This window comes from Oppia nitens, unplaced genomic scaffold, assembly GCF_028296485.1.
Source record: "Oppia nitens isolate AA-2021 unplaced genomic scaffold, nextdenovo-longstitch-racon4-pilon3 scaffold3_pilon_pilon_pilon, whole genome shotgun sequence".
Taxonomy (NCBI): domain Eukaryota; kingdom Metazoa; phylum Arthropoda; class Arachnida; order Sarcoptiformes; family Oppiidae; genus Oppia; species Oppia nitens.
Window position 1 is genome coordinate 8343049 of NW_026533221.1, and position 26179 is coordinate 8369227.

The window sequence follows — 26179 nt, forward strand, 5'->3', positions numbered from 1 at the left end:
CAAACACACTGGGAGTTCAAGAGATAAAAATAAAGAGCACTGTTATTGTCATACACTGTATAGTATACAGTACTGTATATTATTGGTATAGAAGGAAGGGATGCATACAATAACAAACTTATTGTGTGCTTCAATAAGTTTTAACAAGAAAAGGGAGATCCCGGAGACTGCCGGCCCATTCACTTACTTTAATATATGGAAACTGTTATCATTCACTTCGATCTCTTTCTTGATGGCTATTCATGCTATCATTGCCTAACATTTATCGGACTCAACTATCAGTGTAAATATGTATTATGTGTTTACCCACAGGTTAAGGCCATTCCCCGCATGTTTAGAGCAACAAAAAAAAACAATTAAGTCCTACAAAATTCATTACCATGGTATGTATGCATACTTCACTATACACTGTATACTGTAGTATACAGTATATGTATTAATACAGTAGTTTATAGCGTTAGATAGCTTTTATCATTACATATACAGTATTATAGATATTTCGGTATTTAGAAAATGTATAAAAACGCATATAATATATACTCCAAAAAATAAGTAATGAAATAATCAATTACCAAATGATAAATTAGTAGCGTATGAGATGAACGATATTAGTGATCTAATAATTGATAGCATAGATGGTGTCTGTACCACAACATACCACACTATTATCATAACTAATATCACTGTATGTTGTTATAGGTAAAAACACAAAAAACTATCATTTACAGTTTTATTATTTTATTTGTTTTAATTTATTTATTTTCACATTAAAAATTAATAATAATCATCGTATAAAAAAGCAATAATTCAATAATACAACTAAAAACATTAACATAAAAACATATTTATATATATCATAAAATTTTTTAACAAATGATACATTTACGTATTAGTTATACTTAATACACATAAATTTGTTTTTGCATACAAACGATAATTTAACATAAAAATTATTTCATAATTCAAATTATAAAAAACATTTCTTACATAATATATATATATATAGCATTTTAATTCAAATTAACATAAACATACATTAAAAATAATATTATTACGATAATACAGATATAAGAACTAAAACATCAATTAAATAACAAATACACTTAAAATAATTAATATAATTCAAGATCTATAAAAAATGTCGCACCGTATGAATCACTGATTTTTAAAAAAATAATTGCAAAAATGACAATTACTTTCATTTTTTACTTTGCATTTATATATCAATTAATTGTTTGATTTATTGATTATTTAATAACTGAAATATTGCTATTGATTGCAATGAAAACCAATTTCAACAACAAAAACATTAAAGCGATTGCAATTATAGTGTAAATTATTTGATTGTCGATCGACTGGACTACCATTATTGAAGACATGCCTGTAATTTTTCAATCCATTCCAGTGCTATTTGAATACTCGGTGCCATAAAATTATAGGTCCGACGACTTAATTTTAGCTATAATGATAAAAACCAAACAATAAATAAATGAGACATTTAAGAGAATAAAAGACTTAGATATCGATAAAATATAAGACAATAAAATTAAGGTTTAATTTATGGGTTCAACAAAAAAGAGTGACACAACTGAAAGATATTGTGAATTATCAGCAAATAAACAGACAATAAATCAACGAAACAAATGTTGATATCTCACGTCAAAGACTGGGGAATTCGGTGTCGTTTGTATGACTGCCTGCACTTCAGCCAAATCGATGAAACCCTTACAGTGCGGATCCTCGCGAGAGTCATAATACCGGAGCTTTTAATATATAGATAATAGAAAGATAATTATAAAAATTATATTCCTATTTATATGACTCATACCTGATGTTGTGTGGAATCCAATACAAACCATCTTTCTTTCCAACCTTTAAGAAGAGCTCCCTTTTTGTTAAGATATCCCTCAAACGTTCTGTTCTCAGGTACGACAGTCATGAAGTTATTAAAGAAAGTGTTTGAATGGGTAAGAGTTCCGCCATTATCGATATTTGTGTCATGTTTGTGCTCATCAATGGCCTCATTAAGTACAGGTTCGCGAACTAATCCATTTCTTTGTGTGACTATCGATCCCGAGCCCGAGTCGGGCTGTGCCGATAGTTTTCTCTTTGGCTGACAATTTTTGGTGACAAATTCGGCACATTTTTCGTGACAATTAAAGCCACATTCTATACACTTGAGTCCTGTATTGACAATACCCCAAAGCACATGTCGGCAGTGATCGCATTGGGTGAGTGTCGTGTAGTTATATTTTTGAAGCTTATGTGTGCGATTCAGATACAACTGATTAGAGTTATCACTGTTTGCACACATCTTTCCTCTAATTAAAAGATCAATTGTCGACCGCTTATGAGTACTGTATTGAAGTGAACGACTACTTATCGATTCATGAATATCACTAATCAACGGAATCTCAATTTTGTCCCAAACGGTGAACCACTTCTGTTGCATATAATTGAGTTCCTCTTCGAGACCTTTGATAATATGCAACAAATTCTGGAAACAGTTTGGCTCCGAATGAATGATAGAATCATAACAAGCAGTTATGATCTTACGTTGACTCTTATCTGACTCACTGGTGGTGGCTTCAAGTACTTCCTGTCGGTGATGTTCCATTCCAACTAACTCAATGTCATAACTTGGTCCATGAGCCAACTCTTCGTTTAGATAATAGTCCCATATTTTTAGTGAAGACGTGTTAAATAATGGTCTAATGACAGCGGCGTCACTACTCATACCCTCTTGACTTATGATTGGCACGTAATAAAAGTTGAAGAATAGCGGAGATTTTGACCATATTTTAGAAGAATATTCCCAAAATGAAGTCCCGATGTAATTGAAGTTTTGATTGCTATTAGAACTGTTAGATTTATTAGTACCGGTTCGCAGTTGACTGTCATCTTCTTCATCAGATGACTCGTCATGTTTTGTGTGTTGATTGAACTTCACATCTTCACTAATCCAACCGACATCTGTTCTCTCACTTTCACAATCCAATAGAAATGTCCGAAAACGACACGACACGTAATGATAGGCCAGAAATTTGAGATAATGTTGATTAAATTCAAATGAGATCGGAAACTGATCGTGAATTTGGTGAACAATATCAAGAAATTGTAGAAATATCGGCGCAAATCCTGATGACAGTGTAGCCGCCGTATGATTTGATCGATGGCTAAATCGATGGCCAAATGCCAGCCATTCTTTTTCAATTAGTGTACGAAATCCATCAAATGTACGGTAATATGGATCGAGGCATAACTGAGCGATGGAAACAATTTGTGGCACAAAATCCCAACCATCCTCAAGACAGACCATTACTGATGAACCCTGAATGTCGATCAGATCAACAATAGCGCCACTAATTTGCATAATTGTTCGCAACTGTGATAACCACTCAGAGTTCTCAAATTGACGATAAAATGATTGTTCGGGATCGGCATTATTGGTCGGTGATGTCGATGGAAGACAGGCGCGCATTAACTTCTTAAATGAATTCTTAACGGCTCTCACTTCGTGAATATCGACGGGAATAAAATCACAGTTATTGAAGGATTCGGTTTTGATTTTATTTATTTGATTCTTCTCTCCAAAAATATAAAGAACGGCACGATTTAGGTTTGTCTGTGAATCCAATGGAGCAGACACTTGCAAATCTGATCCACTACTCATCCGATTTTTGTCTTTAATACTTGTGTTCGACCACTTTTGCAATTGTTTTCCCATTTGTGAACCGATGGCCGACTTTCCTCCAGAGTTTCTTAATGTATTCATTGCCCGATGAAATGCAGCTGAAGTGCCACTAATAGATTTTCGTACAGTCTCTGGTGTGGCAGATACATCACGCATTAAGTTAACACTAAGATTAGATCCGTTATCGAAAATTTTGTTTGTATGTCTTAAGAAATAAGATGGCGTCAATCTAACAATATTTGATATAAATTTCTCGTTTTCAATATTAGTAGACGTTTCCGATGACATTGAATGTGCGGCACCAGTGGTCGTCTGACTCTTAAGCAATCCAATCACACCTTTTCCATGAAAACAACTTCCACGTAATAACAGTCCTCTAGTTCGCGGGTGTTTCCATGTAATCACGGGAAAGCGATAATGTCTATAAAAACGACTCAAACGTCTTATGGCTTCATCACTGGTAGTGTACGGCACAACCAATAGTCCCGGATAGCTCTTTGTGACCGAATAATTGATATTTACAGTAGAGATACGGAAACTTTCGACAACAGTGTTTGAACGCGAAAGCTTAGTACTGGACGGACCAGAACTATGATATGCTGTTAAAGATCCCAATGATAAACGTTGATAGTCTTTAACATAAGACATTTCTTGTAACTGTTCCATTGTTTTGTTCGCGTCATTATTGGTGTTCATATGATTCAACATCATATGTGTCGATGAAGGAGATATAGTGTTTGTTGTGTTAATGCTAGCTATGGATTCACTATCCACTGACTTGTCATCAGCCATGTCGACAGACATTTTCCTCGTCGGAGACATTGTTTTGGCGATTCCCGGGAAATAACCGGACGAATCAGTTATATATTTATTTTTGCGGTCATTCTTTGTCTTAAAACCCGCTTTTTGTGCTGTTCTTAAAAGCGTTTTCTTTGCAATACCTTTTATGGTTGAGTTTTTCTTGTTATGCTTCTGAAGATGAAGTAGTTTGGTCTGAGCCTTACCCAACTGAGAGGTAAATGTAAACAAATGAAAAATTGTTGGCGGAGTGCGCTCTCTATTAATGCATTTTCTGAAGTTTTCGATCTCATCGGATGAGACCTCTTCATCAAAGGCCACTCGAATCAATTGAAAAGTATTTGACCGCAACTGTAAGCCTTCTTGTAAGAACTGATCTATAGATGCAATTGATTGCACATTAATTCTCTTTTCCTTTGTTAGTGTAGCGATGGGTAAACTGCGAACAATTACCGACTCGGAGGCAAATGGATCACACGGTCGGCCTTTGAATATAATTCGATAATTTGTCAAAAATATGGCGCCTTCTGTCGGAATCAATTGTGTACCGAATGGAACTCCGCACTGACCCTCATCTCGACCGTCGTGTATTAGATAAGACCTGAGACCAGGAAGAGTCAACTCTTCACCGAACAATAAGTTAGGTGTAGTTATCTTTGGTTTAGTAATTGGTGGCAAACGTTTGCTCTCACGCCATACGCTTTCAAGTGTTTCCATTTGCATTGTCACAACTCCGGGAATCATTTCATGTAATTGTTTAATATATTCTTCACTAACACCACTTTCAGTACACACTTTATCAACAAAACGTGTAACAAATTTGAGAACAGATGAACCAATTTCCGATTGGTTAACATTTTCTCTATTGTCTTCCTCAAAGCCGGATTCGTTGTCATTATTATTAGAACCATTAGAAGCACTTCCTTCAAATACATTGTTTGTTAAGTTGGATACTGAATTGGTATCGTTGTCATTATATTTAAAGGCCTTATTATGAGCTCCGGCCTCCAGCGGTACTCTCATTGATACCATTATATTTGCATAATGTATGGCCTGTGCGAAGATTGTGGAGCTTTCATTTTGGATCAGATTATCGATTTGTTGCGGACTCATTTGTGGCGCTAATCTCATCTGTTCGGCTGCTATCTCAAGAGCTGACAACTCGTAAAGTGAAGAACTCTTATCCCTTTTTGAGTCAAAAGATGATGAACTATCAAAAGAGTTTTCTGGTGATAATTTTTGATGAGAAGATTCTTTATATAAATTTTTGATCGCAATTTCGACGTCCAAATAGAATGTCTGTTCCCAGAATTGAGGATTACTCCAAACGGCGTGATCTTGAATACAAGTGCACGCAAACTGAATGACATTAGTACACAATCGGCGACAGAAAGCTATAGCCAATGGCAACATATTGGCCGCAACTCCGTTCACATCTAAATGCGAGTCATCCTGAAGAACACAATTCATTAGTCGCACAATTAGATCAAACTGTTGGTGCTCTAACACAGCTTTATTTCCGGCCTTATGAAGTGACAGTTCCTGACAAAGAGCCAAACGAGCGTTTTTGGTCTTTAATGCCCGCAAAACAGCGGGAAATGTCTTCTTTGCATCACTTATTTTATTTTCAAAAATACAATTAATACAATTACGCATAACTTCGAGTCTTCGGGCAGAATTAGTTATGATATGATTGGCACCAAATATATCATTAACCGATGATATGGGTGTTCCCATTGGCACTATTCTCACATTATTCAAATTTTTAATGCTTTGACGTCTAACTATTGTCATCTCTTTTTTAATTTTTTCGTTGTCTATAATTTCCTGAATTTTATCGATATTTAATATCGGAAACGTTGGTAAATGAGTCCGAGTGAAGGCACCATCCGTTGGTAACGGAATTTTAGTGTTGTTTGGCTGAGGAGGAGTCGGATTCTCATTAATATAGATCTGTTGCGCTAATTCTCTAATATGCTGAACAACTATTTCTGAATTTCTCATCTCATCCTTAAACATGTTCTGTAGCGATGAATATAACTGTAAATTAAATAATATATAAAATTAGATAATAGTAAATAATTTTATTAAAAATCATTACTTCATCAAAGAGATCACATTGTCTGTATGGTAGACCTCTTTCCTGTACAAACGTAACGAAAAACATACAGTCCAAGAGTCTGACTACAAATTCATTGTCTACTAAATTTCTTTGGCCTAGAAATGATGCCTAAAATAAACAATTAAATTAGTAATTCAATAAATAGTCAATTATAGAAAAATTAAATAATAATTTTTTATTATCAAATACTTTATGAAAAGTGATGACAGGTTTAGGATGTATGCGAATAATGGTTAAACACGAACGATAGCCCTGAAGAATTTGAGCAAATGTCCGGACAAATATGGCTCTGATTTCTTTGTCCTATAAAGATATACATTAAAACATTTACTGTATGCTAAAAGATGTCATAAATAATATATGTATATCTCTTAGTAAAACATACTAAAAATTGAGGCAACGATGGCTTGACATGACTAGAAGGAAAAGCATCGTCAGCTTGAATGAGTTGCGGACGGATTACTTGACATAAATGAGTTATCAATTGAGAATGTAGTGGTTCATCAAAATGAGGCACTCTTAGGCAATCGGGTATCGTTATTGAACCGCCATCTAAATCAACTACAATTACATCCAACTATTGACAAAAATACAAGACATAAAATATAAGTTTTACAATTGATTTAATAATTAAAAAATAAAATTTATTACAAGATCTGTAACTTCATTTTTGAGTGATGAATGAATGCCCATAAGGAATGGGGTCGGCGTCGATAAGACTTCGAGTAAAGGATGCGGTAGTATAGGAATGTAGACATGATTGTAGACAAATGGATACATGAGTGATGTTAGCGCGTGACACGCGTCTGTCAAACGGGTATAAGAGCGGGAATGAAACAGTATTTTATGTTCAGTCATTGCCGCGCAAACCAAATTAACCACCGAATGAATTCCTAATTGTTCAAACAAGTTGTGGACAGTTGTGTGCGTTACCGGAATGGTTGAGGTCTGTGGCGGCTGTAGGCACTGGCGGTCATTAGCGCCGATTGAGAATCGTATCTGAGGTCCGCCTTGAGAATTGAGGTCAAGAGAAAAACGGGATTTTTTACTTTCAATGTCAACAGTTTTTCATTAATTATATAATTAGTGCAAACCTTGTGGTGGGATATCAACACAGGCAAGAATGTTGGCCACAACCACTTCCAACGATATGTCCATATTCTCAATAAAAGCAGTGTATATTGTGGTCAAACAGTTCTGCAAAAATATAATATGGATTATTAAAAAATAAAAATAAAGTTATTTTATGCATACCTTAAGAATATCTCGATAATTAAATCGCGAAACTAAAACAAGACATTTGGTGGCAAACATAACTGAATGATGTTGTGAACCATTGCATAAAGCATTGGCCGAACTGTCCATCGATGTTATGGATTCGTCGTCGATGTCTTCGTCGTCGTGTTTGGTCGGCTGTATTGAAACCGTCTCATTAAACGAAAGACACGCACAGTAGTGACGATTGGCGTCGATGTCCGTCAAGACAAACATGAAGAACGACGGCTGTTGTGGTTGTGATGTCAGTCGCCATCGCAATGGTTGACAAAACTAATCGACAAAAACAATTCAATTAAGTGACAAATTGGTTATAATTATAATATATGAATGTTTGGTCAGACAGTGTATCACTATCAGTGGTAACCATTACTGACCATTTCGATGGAGTCGATAAACGGACAGTCATCCCAATCCTTTTGTGGGAACCGTTGTAATAATTTGCCATTTGTTGGACTTTTGGTGTGGTCGCCAAAGCCGACGACAACAAAATAGTCGGCCAAACGGCACATCTCGTGGGTGTCACTAATGTCTCGGCGATTACCGTTTGCCGTCAAACAACACTAACCTATACTTCATTGCAGTATTCAATACATTACTGATTAAAACCATTGAATAAAGTTATCAAATGTTTGCAATTCATTGACAGTTCAATACATTTACTGACTGTTTGTGTAAATAATTTATATTAATATTAATATTACAATACATTTATTATATACAGTAATGACATCCATATTGTGACGAAACGTATAGTAAATGTTCATTAATGTCGTAACAGTTCTAATGTATTAATATTAACACTAATATTATCATAGTTTTACAATTAAACCCAATTACAGGTACGCACTAACACATACAGTATATACCAATTAATGGGTGACTCACACACACATACATATACTGTAACAATATATATGAATTGATTTTTTAATTCTATAGTAACTATAGTTTATTTAAAAAGTATTCTATAATACAATTACATTGATATTCATATATAATCATTATATATATATATAATGTATATAAATATATATTAAATTTATCCAAATATTTATTTAACAATCAAATGATAATATTATTTAAATTATTAAAATATAAATTAATTTTAATAACTATTTTCCCTCTCATTTATATAACGCCATTCTATACCACAAAACATAAGCGTTTCTATGACTACGCAAACAATGTCTTGAAATTTGAATATTCAATGAATCAATAGATTTGATAACATTTTGTCATTAAATACATTATTTAAAGATTTAATGATTTAATAAATGATTTAAAAGTATTGAATCAATTAAATCAATTGATAAGTGATTTCATTAATAGCTTTAAATTAATTGAATTGTTTTTGAAGACAAGTCTTGATTGCGATCAATGTCTTGACGAGTGGTTCCCTCTTGTGTTGACTTTTGTTGTATTCAATGATATAATGTATGAAACAGTGAATTAGTGTCAAAGCAATGGTGCAAACAATGCCTTTGAGGTCATTGATTGGTTGCTTACGGTTTACTGACCAGTGTTGCCGACCCGACACCCGATGTGTTGGTGACTAAACTGGTCATTGAGTGGACTATTGGTTGTGTTGTATGTGTTAGTGTGTGTGTCAGTGAGTGTCAATCAAAGGGTGCGTCCACTTGCGGTCGGCAAACGTGTGAACGACCAAAATGGACAAAGATTTGAATTCGTCGGGATCTTCGTCGCGATTCAAGCGATTGTCTGCCACTCCGACTAACAGTTTCAGCTCAAAGCCGTCGTCGTCAGCATCGAGCAGCTCATCGATTGACGACTCGGTCAACACGTGGGACTGCAGTGTTTGCACGTACCGCAACAGTTACGAGGCCTTCAAGTGCCTCATGTGTGATGTCCGTAAAGGCACGTCAACCCGAAAGCCGCGAATTAATCCCGAAGTGGTGGCCCAACAGGTTGCCAGACAACAGGAACAGATCAAACAACAGGCTATTAAAGCCATTAAAAATAAAGACAAACAAATTGACAAACAAACTGATAAACCAATTGATAAACCAATTGACAAAAAAAGTAAAGATGAGACCAATAGTTCTCTAAACAGTCCCTCTTCTAGTGGTCTCAACAATAGTACGAACAGTATCGCCACCGACAATGGCCTCAATGCTGTCGGTAGTAATAGTAATAGTAGTGTTAATAGTGTTGAACACAACAATCAAAATGTGAACAATAAAGTGACTACAAATCATAGTAAGTCATTGACCACTAACTCGACTTCGTCTTCTTCTTCATCATCAAAAAATAGTACTTCAAACTCGACACCAACTTTAGCATCAAAGTTGGGCCCATTCTTATCATCAAAAACTAGTACTTCATCAACAAAGAACAACAACAACACTCCATCTTCAGCCAACACATCGTCTTCGACATCGAAGCCTAAAAAGCCGCGAACGGTAGGTCCGAAAGCGAAGCTTAAGAACGTTGACCGCAATAATGCACACGTGAAGGAAGTGACAGTCAATAACGTGACAGTCATTATCACCGAATTTACGCCCAAAAAGTTAAAGTTGACGTCAAAACGTGATAAGCCGTCATCTAATAAGTCGTCACCTAATAAGTCGTCACCTAATAAGTCGTCTCCTAAATTGAAGGGTGTGGTGACACCAAAGACAGCTGAATGTAAATGAAGTCACTTATCGGATGTGACAATATTTAGGGATCAGTTATCCATTTAGGAGTGAAATAAACTTTGCATATATTATAGCTTATATATTGGATGTACAGTACATATAAAATTTGTTGGCAGATGTTTTCATCAATCTTTGATCTTTCACTGCCAGAATCTGCCACAAAATCATATATGATATTACAGTATATATAATATACACTAAATATAAATATATATTATATAAATATATTTAAAACTATTTAAGACAATTTTTATTATTAAATGTCCAACAATTTAGCGACAAATATTGATTATTATGTCATATATGTGTTTATTATTAGTAATGTCTTGTAAATCATTTATTATATCAAACATTGTTTATAACTAAAAATTAATAATTCATATCTCATTTGAATTATTGTTTACTGTGTTTGCGTTTTAACACATTTAAACTATAGACTAAATTCATATTTAAGTCAATACTTAAAAAACAAGAGTTTCATTTGGAAAAACTGTTTGTTTTATATTAAAAATACAGTCTTTTACATATAATTTTCAAAGCAACAGTTAAATTTATATATATAATTATCATTTCATCCTATTTACTATTACTATGTAATAAAGGTATATAATAAATAAAAAATTTTAATTAACAAAAGTGATATTTTTTTAAATAAAATTATAGTTTTTGGTGATATAATGTTATTCAAAACAGTGAATCGGTGTATAGCATGTAATGCACATCCCATCACTTGATTATACAGTGCTATTTACAGGTATATACAGTATATATATATATAATTTAGTCAATGATTAGACCCACAATTGGCGGATATATTGGTCTAATGAACGCATTGTTGTAATCAATTTATGTGGACATTGAATGTGCAAAACACCGATAAGTTGAATGAATTTCACTGCAACTGAATAATAATAAATTAAATAATATTAAATAAAAAATATATTTCTAAAATTACATCTAATAATTTTAAAATAGAAAGTAAATGTATGTGTATTTTCTTTAAAATGTTATTTAAAGTTTATATTTATAAAATTAAATTCTGTGTTTAATATTAAATAATATATTACCGGTAAATCAATGAAACTTATGTTAGGAAAATTTTTAAGATAAAATTTGGATGAAAATTGAGAAAAAAATGGCATTAAGTTGTGGAGCAAAATGTGCTAAATTATTGCTAATTATCTTCAATTCAGTGTTTTGGGTAATAATTTCTAGCGATAGTTGTTTTCAATAATAAAACAAAAATATTTATTGACGACCAAACCTGTGTCTCTTCATCTCAGGCATCGGGAGTTGTGTTGTTTGCTTTGGGAATATTCTTCTTAGTGGAAGACGAGAGGTCCAGTCTATTCAAGTTGTTTGTCGTCGAGAAGTATAACTATGCATTGCTTCAGATGCTCGCCTGGGCTTTCATAGTGATCGGCTCCGGTATCGCACTAATCGGCTTCTGTGGTTGTTGTGGTGCCGTTAAAGAGAACCGTTGGATACTAATCATTGTAATCAATTTGAAACAACATAATGAGACTAATTATGTCATAATTATTATTTCTATTATAAGTATTCGCTATTTCTTATGGTAATCTTTGCAATGGAACTAACAGTCGGAGTGTTGGCTATAATATTTCAGGAGAAAGTTGTGGCCGAACTAAAGCTAGAGTTGACTAATAAATTACAGACAGATTATGGACTTCATTCGTCATTTACAGCGGCTATAGATTTGGCACAAACTAAGGTAATCCAAGACAATGACAGTGTTAATCGCATTCAATGTATCGCAAATACCCCGTCTTATTAACTATAGTTTGAATGCTGTGGTATTGATGGTCCCAAAGATTATGACCGATCCGTATGGAAGACGACACGTATGAATGGTATGAATTCAAATGTCAGCCGAACCTGTTGTCTGTTGCAAAACAAGTTGGAACCGCAGGCACACAACAATCCCCGACCAGTCAATGAAGCGTATTGTCAATCATCAGATCAGGTGGAGAACCGTATTTTCAGACATCAAAACGTGAGTTTTCATTAATTTTGTTTTGAAATACATTTTATTTTCAAATCAATTTTAGGGATGCCTTCATAAACTCGAGCGCTTTATTAGAGCCGAATCAATGGTTTTTGTGGTAATGGGTTGTGGACTATCAGGTGTTGTCGTAAGTATTTTTGTTAAAAACTTTTTTAAATCTTTTATTAATTTATCAAATATTGCAAGTTTTTATATATTAATTCAAAATTATAAACATATTTTTAGTTGATTGGTATTATTGTATCAATTTGTTTGTGTCGAGCCATACATCCCAATACAGAGGATTAACAAAATTTTAATCATTTAGTAATTTATATCATATTAATCAATTTATTATAAACCATTAATTAAAATTTATCTTTATCATAATATAAAACCTATAATATTTGTCTTGTAATGTATTTTAGACTTAATAATTATTTTAATGCCATTGAATATACAGTATTTAACAAAACACATTTATAATTTATAATAATTATTTAATTATCATAAAAGAAAGTCACAATTAAGTGTATATTTATTATGTGTATGTAGTAAATGATAGTTTATTTATATTAAAATATTCATTAAATAAAAATTTTAGAAAATTTAATAAAAATATATTTAAAAAATACATAAATATTTTATATAAAATTATACAACAAATATTTCAATAATTTAAATGATAATTAATAATAAAATAAATGAATGATTAAATAAAAATAATTGACAATTATTTAGTCTGTTTGTGATGTTTACTCTGAGCTCCTGTACTATCGATTTGTATGTTTTGTTGACTCTTTTCTTGTGAATTAGTCTCGAGTTTATCGATACCATTGACAACATGTTTGATGAGTTGATTATTCCTAAAGACTTTCAATTCGTTGTTTCCTTTGTTATCAACTCTACTCTCGATAACTATGTCTTCGTTATGACTGATCACATGGATGTTGTTTTGTATGCCGTCCTTACAGTTCATCACATCGTGAATCCAAACCTGTCTTTCCATCGGAAGATTCACTTTAATTTCATTATCCAAAGTTGGATGCAATTTGTTGTCACTGTTCATAATCGATGTCAATATACAAGAATATATGTATTATATATATTTATAAAAGAAACACTCAAACAAAACTAAAGCAAAAAAACTAAAATAATTGCAAACGATTACAAACTAAATCATTATAAAAAATGAATTAAAATTTAAATAATTGAAAATAAAATATTACTAAAATATTAAATTCAATTCTCGTTCACATTTCTATTAATATTAAGCAAATATCGCGCGACTCTTCAAAAATTAATTATTTTTAATTATTTTAACTTATAATAAGTCATTCCATTGACTGCTATCATAAGTTTTTGGCCATAAAACTGGTTTCAATATCATATAAAATAGATATTTGAGTGAAAATGTGGTCAAAACTATCGGCATTATTGGCCACTAATTTGAATAATCGATTGTTTTTGTCTGTCATCCAAAAGCGATTCAAAATGAAAGAAAGTAAAAGAAATCTGATGAAAGACTTGAGAGATGTCGGCGATCGGACTATACTATTGACAAAACTGTCAGCACTGGCAACAGTTGCCTTTTCAATGTATATCAACCCATTCCTCATTTTCAACAAAACTTACCAAACATGTCGATACAAATACGCTAATAATAATAAACCGTCTCATTTGGCACCGGATGGTCAGCTTATCGACGGATGTGGTTGTCAACTATTGGCCAACACTAGAGCTCGTATTTTGATTAAAACAATTTGGTTGCAGTGTTTGCCAACAGTTCATTCAACAAATTGATCTTTTATTACATAATTATCTTATATTTAATACAGTGTATTGTGTTTTCTTAACATAATTTCAACTGATTTTAACTATTGATAATTTATGATAGATATACTGTATTCATATTTTTATAAATAAAACAAAATTTTATTGAACCAATTTTAATAGCATTTGACTATACTTGAACTAAATTGAACTAATGTTTAGATAGAAACCACGGATGAGACATCACTTGCTTTAAAGTGATTCGAGTGCTGGATATTGGATCAAGTAATCGGACCAACATATCATTTAAATGTTTTGAAACCGAGCTCTTAATAATCAGACTATTGAATGACATTTTCATTTGAGTTATTATTTTAATCTTTTGTTTGATTGAACAAACACTTGGACTCAAATCAAACGGATAGTAACCCGAATGTGTCAATTGGTACAGAATGACACCCAATGAATATATGTCGGCCACTATTGGATTGTATTCACAAATAGCTACTTCTGGAGCCATTGTTCTTAATGAGCCAACGATAGTAGTGGACAGTTTGATAGAGCCATCAGTTTGCAGAAGAGTACGACGAGATGATCCAAAATCACATAACTTATATACTAAAGAATCTTCATTTTTAATGTCAAACACCAACACGTTTTGCAATTTGAGGTCCCGATGAGCGTAACCGTTGAGATGCATGTACTCAACGCCACTACATATCTGACTAAATATTTCATAAATTGTTGTTTCATTGAGATCTTTGCTATCACACCAACGCCACAAATATTCAGCCAAATCACCATAATTTGCGTATTCAATAAACATATAAATATGATGTCCAAAGTGATGATAACCAAAAAATCTGACGATATTCTTGTGTGTGATCTGATTGCCAAACAATTTCAATGACTCTAATTCGGCAAAACTTTGTCCATCAATAAGACTTCTTTTGATGATAATATCAGTGCCGGACTCGTGAATCGCTTGATATATTTTGGCAAAATTTCCTTCTTTTAATAACATCTGAATCACAGTTAGACCTAATTTACTCAAACTTTGCACTTCTTGATCAGTGATAATGTCATCTGCAGCTCGGCATCTGAGTGTATGGCCATAACTCTTTGAAAACAAGTGATTGTCTATTAAGTCATCATTTTGAAAGCAAATCCCATTAATCATTTGAGGCATACAACCGATTGACACCAATTCATTGCCCGTATTCTCGACAGCAGATTCATCTAAAATTGATTTATTTCTGACTGAAATGGTATCGCTTTGCAGACAAGGCATGGCCTCTAATTGTTTGCCTTCAGATGCCTTTTGCATATTTATATCTTGAAGACTATTAATAATTCATTTGTCGGTTAAATGATATTTTGTTAAGCGTTTTTAAAATGTTTGTAAAATCAATTTGTTATAGAGTATTGTTGATAATGAGTATAAATTAATTACTTATTTACTCTAATAAATTAATTTCAAACTATATTTTACTTACAGGTACTAATTTAGTACTACTATATGTAAATTTTTAATTAAATAAGTTAAACATAATCAATGAGTGGTAATATAGTAGTAATTGTAGTGATAATTTAAATATTATTGTGTAATAAATTTAAAATATACCGGTAATTGAATCATTATATTATAAATGATAATCTTTTAATTCGTGATAAATATTTGTTATAAAAATAGATAAATCAAAACAAACTTTAATACTTAAAAATACTAACTAATATATATATATTTAAATAGCAAAACAATTATTATATAATTTAATTATAAATCTTATTTAATACACGATTTATTTATCAAATGATTTATCCTTATATTTTGATGATAATGTTTGAAATGCTGTAAAAATAAAATAAAATTAATAATTTGCATAATTCTAGTAATTTAATAATTTTTAAGACTTACCTTCACTTATATTAAGCAACATATTTGAGAACATATTTCCCACTTTTGGCTCCAAATTCATCAAATCAAAGGAACGGTTGGCGTCCAGTGACCTACCGGTGTACGGAACCAATGAGGTATCGGTCAAAATATCACGTCTATTATCAATAACATCCTTTGTATTAACAACGGATTTTGTTGACCTCTCAGACATTGACGTCGATAACATAACCGATAGTTGGCTTCCGACTAAACTTTGATTTTGAATGTAAACAAAATTATCTTCAATTGATTGCTTATTTGCGATACAAATGCCATTAAAAAAATCAGAAATTTTATTAATAAAATTTTCTGCAAAATGTGAATCTCTTTTTTCTAAAGTCTTTTTTTCTTCTTCATATGAATTCATCAAATTATTGACAATTGTCAGAATCGATGGCACGGTTGGCATTACAACATTGGTTGTCGTCTTTTTCATCAAATTAGCTTTTGTATCGCTATTTTTCAGTCCATCTATAACTTTGGTGGACGTAATGGTATTATTCATATAATTTGTTTTACCGGTAACTCTTATAAACTCTTTGTTTGCATTATTTAAATGCACTTTTGTTTGACTCAATCGTCGTCTATCTTCGGGATTCTCTCCATTAAAATATTGACATTCATTAATATTGGTGTCATTGTAGTCATCACTCAAATAAATTGATGAACTAATCGGAGAATTAGTCATTTGAGTGGCCTTTTCGTTGAAAACTGTCCGACGACTCACTTTGGAAATCAACTTTTGCGGCGCCGCTAAAGGTCTCGACAATGTCTTTGAACTCATTTTTCTTTGTTTGTTAAGAATCCAACTCAAGTCTTCTTGAATTCTTGCCTTAAACTGTTGTCTATTCAATAGAATCTGATTCCTGTCCACAACTTTAGATGCTTTTCCGTTGAGAAATATACCATTATTTTGTTGATATTGATCTTCAAGAAGTGTTTTTTCGTGTTTTACAGGTTTCAAAATAAGTCTACGCTTACTGGTCTTCGGTAAATATTTGGAAGTCATGGCCAGTGTATCGTAAGCTTCGGCAGAATGTCTGGCAGTTTTGCGTTTGTCGTACGGGTTGTGTTTCTTAGCGAAAATCTTTTTGTGGCCAACAGTTGCGGGCAATGTGTCGGTGCGATTGCGGTTCAGTCGTCTGCCGGACAAGTAGTCTGAGTCGTAGTTTTTACCGAATATGAAGCTCTTGTTTTGATCCATTGCTCTTCACGTCATTGACTATCGCATCAAATGGTCTGTAATATCTTGTTTTGCACGTGTGATACGTGTTTTAATTAAGACAATGTGTGACACGTTTTCAATGACATCAATGAGTTGTTGATCGCAAACATTGATTGACTCATTGATTGATATATTATTTGCCACCAAATCATTCAAACAGTAGTCAAACACTTAACTACACTCTTGTAGTGACATCTCTGGTCTCAATCTAATCCATACTAACAGTCAGTTTGCAAACTATTATAATAGCAAACAGTCTTATAATATATTATATGATTACTGACCACTAAATTACTAAATAAAAACAATATATTTATAAATTATTTTAGATTTGTATACAAAATATTAACTTAAATATTGGTTTCTATTGATTACATATATTGATTGGAAAAAACAATTAGTATTTATAAATTAATAATTAATTTGATTATAATATGGGTTGTAATGATATATATATTGAAAAATGTGGGGACAGTAGTGTTAAGGAGTGGTATGTTATCGCTTCTCGGCCTTTTGGCTAAGATCAAAGTGTAGTATCTGTTCTTATCAGCTTAATATCTGATACGACTCCCATTGGGGGTCAAGATATTAAACTAATTTTTGCGGGACAGCGAAGTCAAGGGGCTGTGCTCCTGCTTTGCTATGGGTTGGCCTGGAATTGCAGTACATCCAGGAGGGGCCCACCAAATATAATACAATAATAGATGCATTAATAAAACATATATCTTTTACATAATAACTAAATGTTATGTAAAACATTTCAGACTGAGTTTTGTTATATTATTTAACAGTGTGTTAGGTGTTTGGGTAGTACTATGCGATACGACAACTATTTTATGATTTAGTTATTTGAAAGTATTGTTTAGATTTTTTATGATTAGACTAACAGTAATTAATAGATTATTTGTTAAAATACCTGAGAATCTAATTAAAATCATATAAAACAAAAACAACAAAATTATATAATTATTAAAATATAATTTTATTTTATTTAAATAACTTTAAAAATCATTCAATTTTTGTGATCAATGGTTGGTTTTTCCAGTGCTGATGACTTTTTAAGACTTTGTGCCACTTTATAGGGCGGATCTATTGGTGATTGCGTAGGATTTCTGTATGAATACGATGTGTTAGCAACTGATTGTTGTTGATTATCATCGTCACCGACACTTGTATTTGGATTATCGGTCAAAATCAATGGATATGAACGGTCCGAATCAAAGGCCGACAAATCGCCGCAAGCGATGAATGGAATTATGTGTCGATTATTGGAACCGCTTTCAAGTTCTTTAAAATATTGGTCACATTTTTGGTCAATCAATACATTGAACAGAACTGGTTTGTAGCCATCGGGAGGACAATAATGTTTGCAAACAGCAAACGCCTCAATACTCGAGTTGCGACTACTCTTTGGTTTTGTGATAATAACTTCTTTAAAGAATATCTTCAATTGATTCCATAGTAGTGACACATCTTTGCCACGAAATATTTTGGCCACAAAAGTACCGCCGATTTTCAATATATGAGTCGTTATGTTGAGCGCTGCCAACAACAGCTCCGATTGAATATAAGTATCGATGTCGTGAAGTCCAGTGACATCGGGTGCTCCATCACAGACCACGAGGTCGGCATTGGAACCGTCAAAGTAATCAATGATTTGCTGTGCTGTCGATAATCGGGTGATATCTCCCTGAAGTTGAATAACACCAGTAATTGGTGCCATTGCTTGCAAGTCGACTGCTATGATCTTGGCATCCGATGATTGGCCATCACTCGTGTCATCATTTTTATGTAGATATCGGTGTAAAACCTGTGACCAACTGCCCGGTGCCGCACACAAGTCCACACAACGATGGACGTCATCAAAGATATCAAATTTTTCATTAATTTGGATCAATTTGTAAGCACTTCTGGCCCGATAACCCTCTTCTTTGGCCAATCGATAATAGATATCACGCTTATCGGCACTGAATTTACCCATTGATTGACCGCAAACAATGGCCACACGTGTGTCGGTAACGGCAATGCTTTCAAAATACAACACAAATAGTGATACCGTTTGCCATCTGTTGACACAAATGTGTGAAATACTTGTCTATTATTAATATTATATTACATTTGCTTTAATCGCCACTTATTTTAAGTTAAAAACTTTTGAACAGTAGTTCATATCATTAAATGATTGATTTAATTAAAATGTTTTTATTATATGTTAAACTTATGGTATGTAATGTTAAAATAGTTATAAATTAGTTGTAAAATTGATATTTGTGTTCATTTAGTGGACTATTGATGTCATAAAAATATTTTTAGGTTGTCTGACATCAATTGGACCCAAATATAGTACTGAATGTATTGAATAGAAAGAGTGAAAAGTAGAGTCCAGGTATTGATTGATTTGTGAATACATTTGAGAGTATAATAAAAATAACGCAAACCTTTAACACTAATCTCTTAAAGTATTTAAATTATGTGCCCGTAATAGTAGGGCCCAGAAAATATCCCAGCACTGGGACTATTCAGTCAATATGTTTGTAACAGAGGGAGAGAGAGGTAGGAAAGCACTCATGAGGAACGGGCTGTTTAGATACAGATTCAGCTTCGCATATGTAAAGTTAGTGTAACTCTATTGGTGAGCCCTATCCATCCCCGCCCTATGATTAAAAAAGCTTGACTTCAGTGTAGAGTATATTCTGGTTCGACAACTACTACTCCGGTGTATATAAATTGTTGGAAAGTTCACTGGTTTACAGGCATTCACACCGAGAACAGCCAACTGAGCTGACTGTGCCTTAACTTTTGAGTGCAAAAACAAGTTGTTGTGTTTTGTTGTATATCTAGAGTTCCTCTTAGTTTTTATAGTCTTCGCTCATTTTAAGACAGTCAGTCAGATAAGACAGACATATTTTTAGTGCAAATTATATACTTTTAATATTTTTGTGACAAAATATTATTATTTTTGGTTGTTTCTGATCGCGGATATCATTAAATTATAATAATTTACTGGACTTTGATTATCACAAATAAAATGACACATAAATCAAATCAAAAGCCGTTTGGCGGCCACAAGAAAGTGTTGAGTCAACTGCAGTCATCATCAACAACAACAACAACAACCACTACTGGCCACAGACCCACATCGCCCTCCATTGAAGCTTTGAGGTGTCGGTGCGCTAAAAGCCGACGGATAAGCAATATATTGATAGACTGTGAGCGCCGTAACCGAAAGCGAATGATACTCTATCGGGAATACCGTCGACTTCGGGATTGTGTGCCAACCATTGCACACCGCAATGTATCCAAACTAACGATTATCAATGAGGCCGTCAACTTAATCTCACAATTAGAGTTGGCTGTTATTCACAAACTTCAAGCACAGGGATCTTCACCACAAACACTGTCCAAACATCGACATATGTTTCTCAATATGTAAATTCATTTATTGTAATAATTGACTAATGCTTACAAGTTTTTGAGAGTTTAATTAATATTTTTGTAGATTTTTATATTTGTCTAAAATTATAAATTGACATTATATTTATAAAAAAATCAATGAATATTTATAATTATTATATAACAAATATGGGAGATATGTATAATATTAACTTTATTATTAATTTAAATTTTAAGTTGTATATATTTAAGACAATTATTGTACATATTTTATTATTACAGTATTATAATATGATATTAAATATTAAAATGATAAGGAAAATAATAATAAATCTTTATAAAGTAATAAAATATATTGTTTATTTATTTATTTAATGGTTCAAATTCCTAATAAACAAAAAATCCAGCAAATATATCATTTTATATATAAACATATATTTATATAAATATATGTCTATAGAATTAAATGATTTGTAAAAATATTTAAATGATTTAATCGTGATTTGGATTTAATGTTTAGCTATACTTTTAATAAAAACAAAAATTCATATCCCATTAATTATGTATTTGCTTTGCTCTCTATTTTATGGTAATAGGTTTATAGCATTTAGTAAATTATATTATATCTAAATTGTCATTTAATGAAATTCATTTGCAATACAATTTGAATATTTAGAAAAATAATGATTACGTTCAGTATAATAGAATAAAGACTTATTTAACTAATATATAATAATATCATAGATATAAATAATAATAATAAAAACACAATATATTATAAGTTCATGTATGTTAAAGCTCATCCATATTTATGTATGTATTACCATAATAGAGTTCAATTGCTATATATTGACCAAAATAAGTTATCTAATATAAGTTTTGTATTAAAAACCTTATTTATTGTGTGGCATATATGATAAGATACAGATTTGTGTTGGCGTTGAAAATAGCAATTGATTTGATTTGCAATGTTTTTTTTGCCAGTTTATCAATAATAGTATTTAGTGTTTGATAGGGCTTTTGATATGTCATGTAATTTACAATCATTGGTATAATTTGAACATAAAAATTACCAATTTTTTATATGGCTATACATAATTTTAAATTACATTTATATAACAATCATCAATATATTGAATGATTGACAGTCTTATAGCTAAAAGATTTTTAAATTTATTTACCCGTATTATTATGATAATTAAATACATGTTTTTCAAAACACATACTTAAATATTTGAAAATTTAAAAAAATATTGTGATTTGCCATTTTTAAGATATTAATATTGATTAATGTAATTGAATCAGAAAGAGAGAGAGAGAGAGAGAGAGAGAGAGAGAGAGACTGTATTAAATAGTGACTTAGATTTTAAACCCAAGTAATAAATAAAAAATAATTTACTAATTTAATAGCCAATAATCAGCAGTGATTAGTCTTTGATTTAATAATAGTCGTTAAATTATCACCAAATTATATTGATACCGGTGCATATTTCCATTGACACCCTGTATTCACAACACACACACACCTGTGCACACAATAAAAATATACATTTTCTGGTCATTTAATCGCTTATTTCATATATAATCATATGATTATGATTATTGCCGTTAGATTTATGTGTTTGTTTGCTTCAATGTTTAGTCGGTGATGAATATATTTTTGACCAAAGCTGGAAAAATTATAGGCAATAAAATTAATTTCCATCCAATTATTTGCTATTAATGTGCATTGAAAATCATTGCCACCTTTAGTAAGCACCTATAGAAATATAATACCATTATCATTAACTTTATAAATGAGACACATTATCGCTCTGAAGTGTATAATAATGGACCGGTGGTGTGTGTATGTATGTGTGCACTCCTATATCCGACTGTCCCCGCTATAAACTGGCCATTGATTTGAGCTCATGAATCATGTATTATATTTGTGTGTTAATTCAAAAGTCAAGAAAATTAAAGTTTTTTTTTATAAAAAAAGCACTTAACGAAAAAATATATTGATCTTTTAGATCATTCAATAGCACAGGTATGAGTTATCAGTATTGGAAAATTGTAAATAAATCTAATTTGAGAGCTCATCCCTTAATTGTGTTGAAAGTCATAGTTTGGACCATAAAAATAGTGTTTTTAAAATTTTAAGTACAAAATCTTGTTCACCACTAAACACTACTTAATGTATGAATTACTGTATAATGTATAAACTGTGTCCCAATGTCTATCTTTGTGTCTAAAATTATGATATAGCGGTGCCTTCAAGCAATGTCTTCAAAAAAGCTTTTATCAAAAAATAAAAATATTTGCCGAAATTTTTATCAAATTTTATTATTGTTTAACCAAATATATGCATTTTGGTAGTCAACCAACAACTTAATAATATCCATTAACATTCATTGAATATTCATTTTATGTTAATTGCACTGAAAATTGTTTCGCGATTTTTCACGTAATCTTTATTATGTGATAATAACTTTCTTTCTTCTTTAATCAACTCTCTCTCTCTCTCTCTCTCTCTCTCTCTCTCTCTCTCTCTCTCTCTCACACACACACACACACACACTCACTCACTCACTTACATACACTTAATGTTTGCTTTTAAGTTTGTTTATTTGCTGACTAAAAGGATTTACTATATGTGAAAATTTGCTTAAACTTAATTACCACTCAATTTTAAATATTTTCAAAAATAAAATGTGTTTGTATTTTTTGGATTATAAATTATAGTTTTTATATATATTACTTAATGTTTATTTTTATATTAAAATATTGATACAAACAAATTTTTTATATTAATTATTGCTTTAGTTTTAAAAAATTATTTATGATTTTTTGATTAAATACAATAAAAAATATATATCATACAAATTGATAAAATATAGGAGAAATTGATAAAAAATTAATACAACAAAAATTTCATTAGTTATCTTATTTAAGAGGAACAGCTGCTAAATATAAATGAATGATTATTATAGGTATTATGAAAAACTTAACTTATATACAAGTAATATATTATTTTGATATAAATTTAAAAAAAATTAATTTAATAGAAGCATGTTTGACATTACAGAGATTATTATTAAGAAAAATACAAATATTATCTAATATACAGGTATCCGAAATATAGAAATATCTTTGACAGCAATTTGATTGAGACAAACAAATCATTATTATTGGAGAGTCGGCTCACAAACTTTATAATCACAAATATATCATTTCAAACAAAATATATGTCTTATAATATTATTATTAATGCCATACGAAAATAACATACCAAATACATTATGCAAAATAAGCTACAAAATGCATGACATTAGTTATGATTATTATTATCATTAAATCTCTATTTTTAATATTATTCAAAATAAAGACTATGTTTGTAGAAGTTTACATCAAGTGTTTTATAAATAATTGTGGTATTTAGATTTTAACATAGAGGCTACAGGTGCGCTAAAATATAAAGTAAAATAATTAGATAAGATTTATACTAATAAAGTATAAATATATATACAGCGAATAAAATACAATAATTAATAATATATTAATGTGGTATAATGTTGTGGTCATATACATGATACATATGTAATTTATGATATTATATTACTTATTATTTATGTTTATTAAATGTTTTTAAATACTAAATAAATGCTTGTTTAAATGTGCATATATATTTTTTTGTATTGAAAATGTTTTTAAATCTAAAATCTATAATTTATATATGAAATATATATTGTATGTATATAATTGAATACAAATATATGAATTGTAAACATAATATAGTTTGAAAATTATATTTATTTTTAAAGGTATTGTTAAATAATTGATATTTTTTGCCTCACTTGCAGTGAACACACAATTCATAGTCTCGACCAACAGGTGAAGCATTTTGTTTGCAAAATAAATTAATTGATTCCGAGAGAGACTGAGAGAGACTGAGAGAGTAAAAAATTGTTTAAAATAATTTTCTCACACTTTTTTCTAAGTATACAATGTGTTTAAATATATACAGTATTTTCAAATCAAGTGATACATACTATACATGTGTTTTTTCTAAAAGAAATACACTCAACATGGATATCATGACTTGATATTAAGTTATCTCTCAGCTGTGAATTTCATGAATTTATAAATAAATTTATTACTAAAAAAATACAAATTATTTTTTTTAAAGTGAAATATAATTTTTCTTAATATTATATATTAATAAAAGATAAAAATTGAATAAAAATTACGGGTTTTGCATTTAAGGTATATTTAAAAAATATATATTCTGTTACATATAAAAACAGTTTAAATATTATTTATAACAACGATTTTAGTAAAATTTTTGCTGTAAAATATTCGCCAGAATTAGGATATAACTAATACGAGCTGAGCTACTGAATAATGTGGTGCAAAAGGGATACACGATTTTATCATAATATTATACTGTATTAACTTATATTATATAACATATACTATATATATATGTATGTATGTATGTATATTATATGTATATATTGAGACTATGGTTTGCAACAAAATTAATAACTTTTGAGATCCAATATTACAATTTAAGTGTTATTTAAATGATGTTTTAAATGTATGGCTAACGAAAAGCATAGTCATGTGTAAGTGCTGTTGTTGAGCACCGGTATCACGAATGTATTGCACACCAAATGCCGTCATGTATTAGCGCAGTTGGTCACAGAATTGCATAAATAGCTCACGTCATGCAAACATTGTTGCCATCAAAGGGAAGGGATGCAAGTTCTGGGCCGATGAGCGTGATTTGGCTCACCATTGTTGCCATTGTATGTACGTCTCTCTCTTTTCGCACATACACTCCATTTGCTGACTGTCCTGTTTATCACCTGTTGTGTTGGCACTCCATATCAATTCATTTCCCAATTACCTAAAAATCATTTGAAATAAATTTATCAAATTGTTATGCATTATTCGTATGTGATTCCTATAGATATGCGTAAAACACGTGTTATAATAGATTATGACATAACTTATAGATATTGTATAATATATTATTAGAGTTACGTACAGTATTTCTTTTGTGTAATTTAATTGACTTGTAATTATATTCAATTATTTGAAGCATTAAATATTAAAAATTACAGTAAATTACTTTTGAAAAATTACAGTTCTTACCAATGCATCACATAATTTAAATAACAATCTAAAGTATATTAATATTGAAAGAGAGAAACACCAAATCAATCACTGTTTACGATATGCTTGTGTTTAAAAGCATATACTCTACTATTAGTTCACAATCTGACGACAGACACTAAAAAAAACTGTTTA

General features: G+C 31.1%; 7 protein-coding genes and 1 non-coding gene across 8 annotated transcripts; 4 read left to right on the forward strand and 4 right to left on the reverse strand.

The window, feature by feature from the left end:
* Positions 1-1149: 1149 nt before the first annotated feature.
* On the reverse strand, positions 1150-8573 carry LOC128957318 (myotubularin-related protein 13-like). The gene is made up of 10 exons (XM_054303057.1): positions 8267-8573; positions 7869-8162; positions 7709-7811; positions 7266-7624; positions 7000-7191; positions 6804-6917; positions 6594-6722; positions 1829-6532; positions 1659-1763; positions 1150-1459 (listed from the first exon to the last, which is right to left on the reverse strand). Exons 1-10 carry the CDS (start codon positions 8399-8401, stop codon positions 1367-1369), a joined length of 6228 nt encoding a protein of 2075 aa, XP_054159032.1. The 5' UTR covers positions 8402-8573; the 3' UTR covers positions 1150-1366.
* A 672-nt stretch (positions 8574-9245) lies between these two features.
* On the forward strand, positions 9246-10764 carry LOC128957536 (RING1 and YY1-binding protein-like). Its single transcript, XM_054303313.1, has one exon. The coding sequence runs from the start codon at positions 9560-9562 to the stop codon at positions 10544-10546; it is 987 nt and encodes a 328-aa protein (XP_054159288.1). The 5' UTR covers positions 9246-9559; the 3' UTR covers positions 10547-10764.
* Positions 10765-11684: 920 nt separating this feature from the next.
* Positions 11685-12863, forward strand: LOC128958124 (CD151 antigen-like). The gene is made up of 6 exons (XM_054303938.1): positions 11685-11750; positions 11833-12045; positions 12108-12281; positions 12351-12563; positions 12619-12702; positions 12801-12863. The coding sequence occupies exons 1-6, from the start codon at positions 11685-11687 to the stop codon at positions 12861-12863; spliced, it is 813 nt and encodes a 270-aa protein (XP_054159913.1).
* A 1611-nt stretch (positions 12864-14474) lies between these two features.
* On the reverse strand, positions 14475-15713 carry LOC128958352 (uncharacterized). The gene has a single exon (XM_054304197.1). The coding sequence runs from the start codon at positions 15652-15654 to the stop codon at positions 14539-14541; it is 1116 nt and encodes a 371-aa protein (XP_054160172.1). The 5' UTR covers positions 15655-15713; the 3' UTR covers positions 14475-14538.
* Positions 15714-16121: 408 nt separating this feature from the next.
* On the reverse strand, positions 16122-17690 carry LOC128958327 (uncharacterized). The gene is made up of 2 exons (XM_054304168.1): positions 16246-17690; positions 16122-16179 (listed from the first exon to the last, which is right to left on the reverse strand). The coding sequence occupies exons 1-2, from the start codon at positions 17468-17470 to the stop codon at positions 16130-16132; spliced, it is 1275 nt and encodes a 424-aa protein (XP_054160143.1). The 5' UTR covers positions 17471-17690; the 3' UTR covers positions 16122-16129.
* A 298-nt stretch (positions 17691-17988) lies between these two features.
* LOC128959005 (U2 spliceosomal RNA) lies at positions 17989-18180 on the forward strand. Its single transcript, XR_008484567.1, has one exon. It is a non-coding gene; the product is annotated as a U2 spliceosomal RNA (small nuclear RNA).
* A 284-nt stretch (positions 18181-18464) lies between these two features.
* LOC128957515 (putative tRNA (cytidine(32)/guanosine(34)-2'-O)-methyltransferase) lies at positions 18465-19582 on the reverse strand. Its single transcript, XM_054303283.1, has one exon. It carries the CDS (start codon positions 19470-19472, stop codon positions 18504-18506), a length of 969 nt encoding a protein of 322 aa, XP_054159258.1. The 5' UTR covers positions 19473-19582; the 3' UTR covers positions 18465-18503.
* A 585-nt stretch (positions 19583-20167) lies between these two features.
* On the forward strand, positions 20168-20924 carry LOC128958125 (uncharacterized). The gene has a single exon (XM_054303939.1). It carries the CDS (start codon positions 20520-20522, stop codon positions 20922-20924), a length of 405 nt encoding a protein of 134 aa, XP_054159914.1. The 5' UTR covers positions 20168-20519.
* Positions 20925-26179: the final 5255 nt, after the last annotated feature.

Excerpts from the sequence above, each read along its gene's own strand:
- LOC128957318 (XM_054303057.1), bottom strand. The coding sequence starts at position 8,401 with ATGTGCCGTTTGGCCGACTATTTTGTTGTCGTCGGCTTTGGCGACCAC. Across the intron at positions 7,192-7,265 it reads AAAATGAAGTTACAGATCTT|TTGGATGTAATTGTAGTTGA; the intron begins GTAATAAATTTT and ends TTTTGTCAATAG. Across the intron at positions 1,764-1,828 it reads TGGATTCCACACAACATCAG|CTCCGGTATTATGACTCTCG; the intron begins GTATGAGTCATA and ends ATATATTAAAAG.
- LOC128957536 (XM_054303313.1), top strand. The coding sequence starts at position 9,560 with ATGGACAAAGATTTGAATTCGTCGGGATCTTCGTCGCGATTCAAGCGA.
- LOC128958124 (XM_054303938.1), top strand. The coding sequence starts at position 11,685 with ATGGCATTAAGTTGTGGAGCAAAATGTGCTAAATTATTGCTAATTATC. Across the intron at positions 11,751-11,832 it reads TCTTCAATTCAGTGTTTTGG|GCATCGGGAGTTGTGTTGTT; the intron begins GTAATAATTTCT and ends TCTTCATCTCAG. Across the intron at positions 12,282-12,350 it reads TAGATTTGGCACAAACTAAG|TTTGAATGCTGTGGTATTGA; the intron begins GTAATCCAAGAC and ends TATTAACTATAG.
- LOC128958352 (XM_054304197.1), bottom strand. The coding sequence starts at position 15,654 with ATGCAAAAGGCATCTGAAGGCAAACAATTAGAGGCCATGCCTTGTCTG.
- LOC128958327 (XM_054304168.1), bottom strand. The coding sequence starts at position 17,470 with ATGGATCAAAACAAGAGCTTCATATTCGGTAAAAACTACGACTCAGAC. Across the intron at positions 16,180-16,245 it reads GTTGCTTAATATAAGTGAAG|CATTTCAAACATTATCATCA; the intron begins GTAAGTCTTAAA and ends TTATTTTTACAG.
- LOC128957515 (XM_054303283.1), bottom strand. The coding sequence starts at position 19,472 with ATGGGTAAATTCAGTGCCGATAAGCGTGATATCTATTATCGATTGGCC.
- LOC128958125 (XM_054303939.1), top strand. The coding sequence starts at position 20,520 with ATGACACATAAATCAAATCAAAAGCCGTTTGGCGGCCACAAGAAAGTG.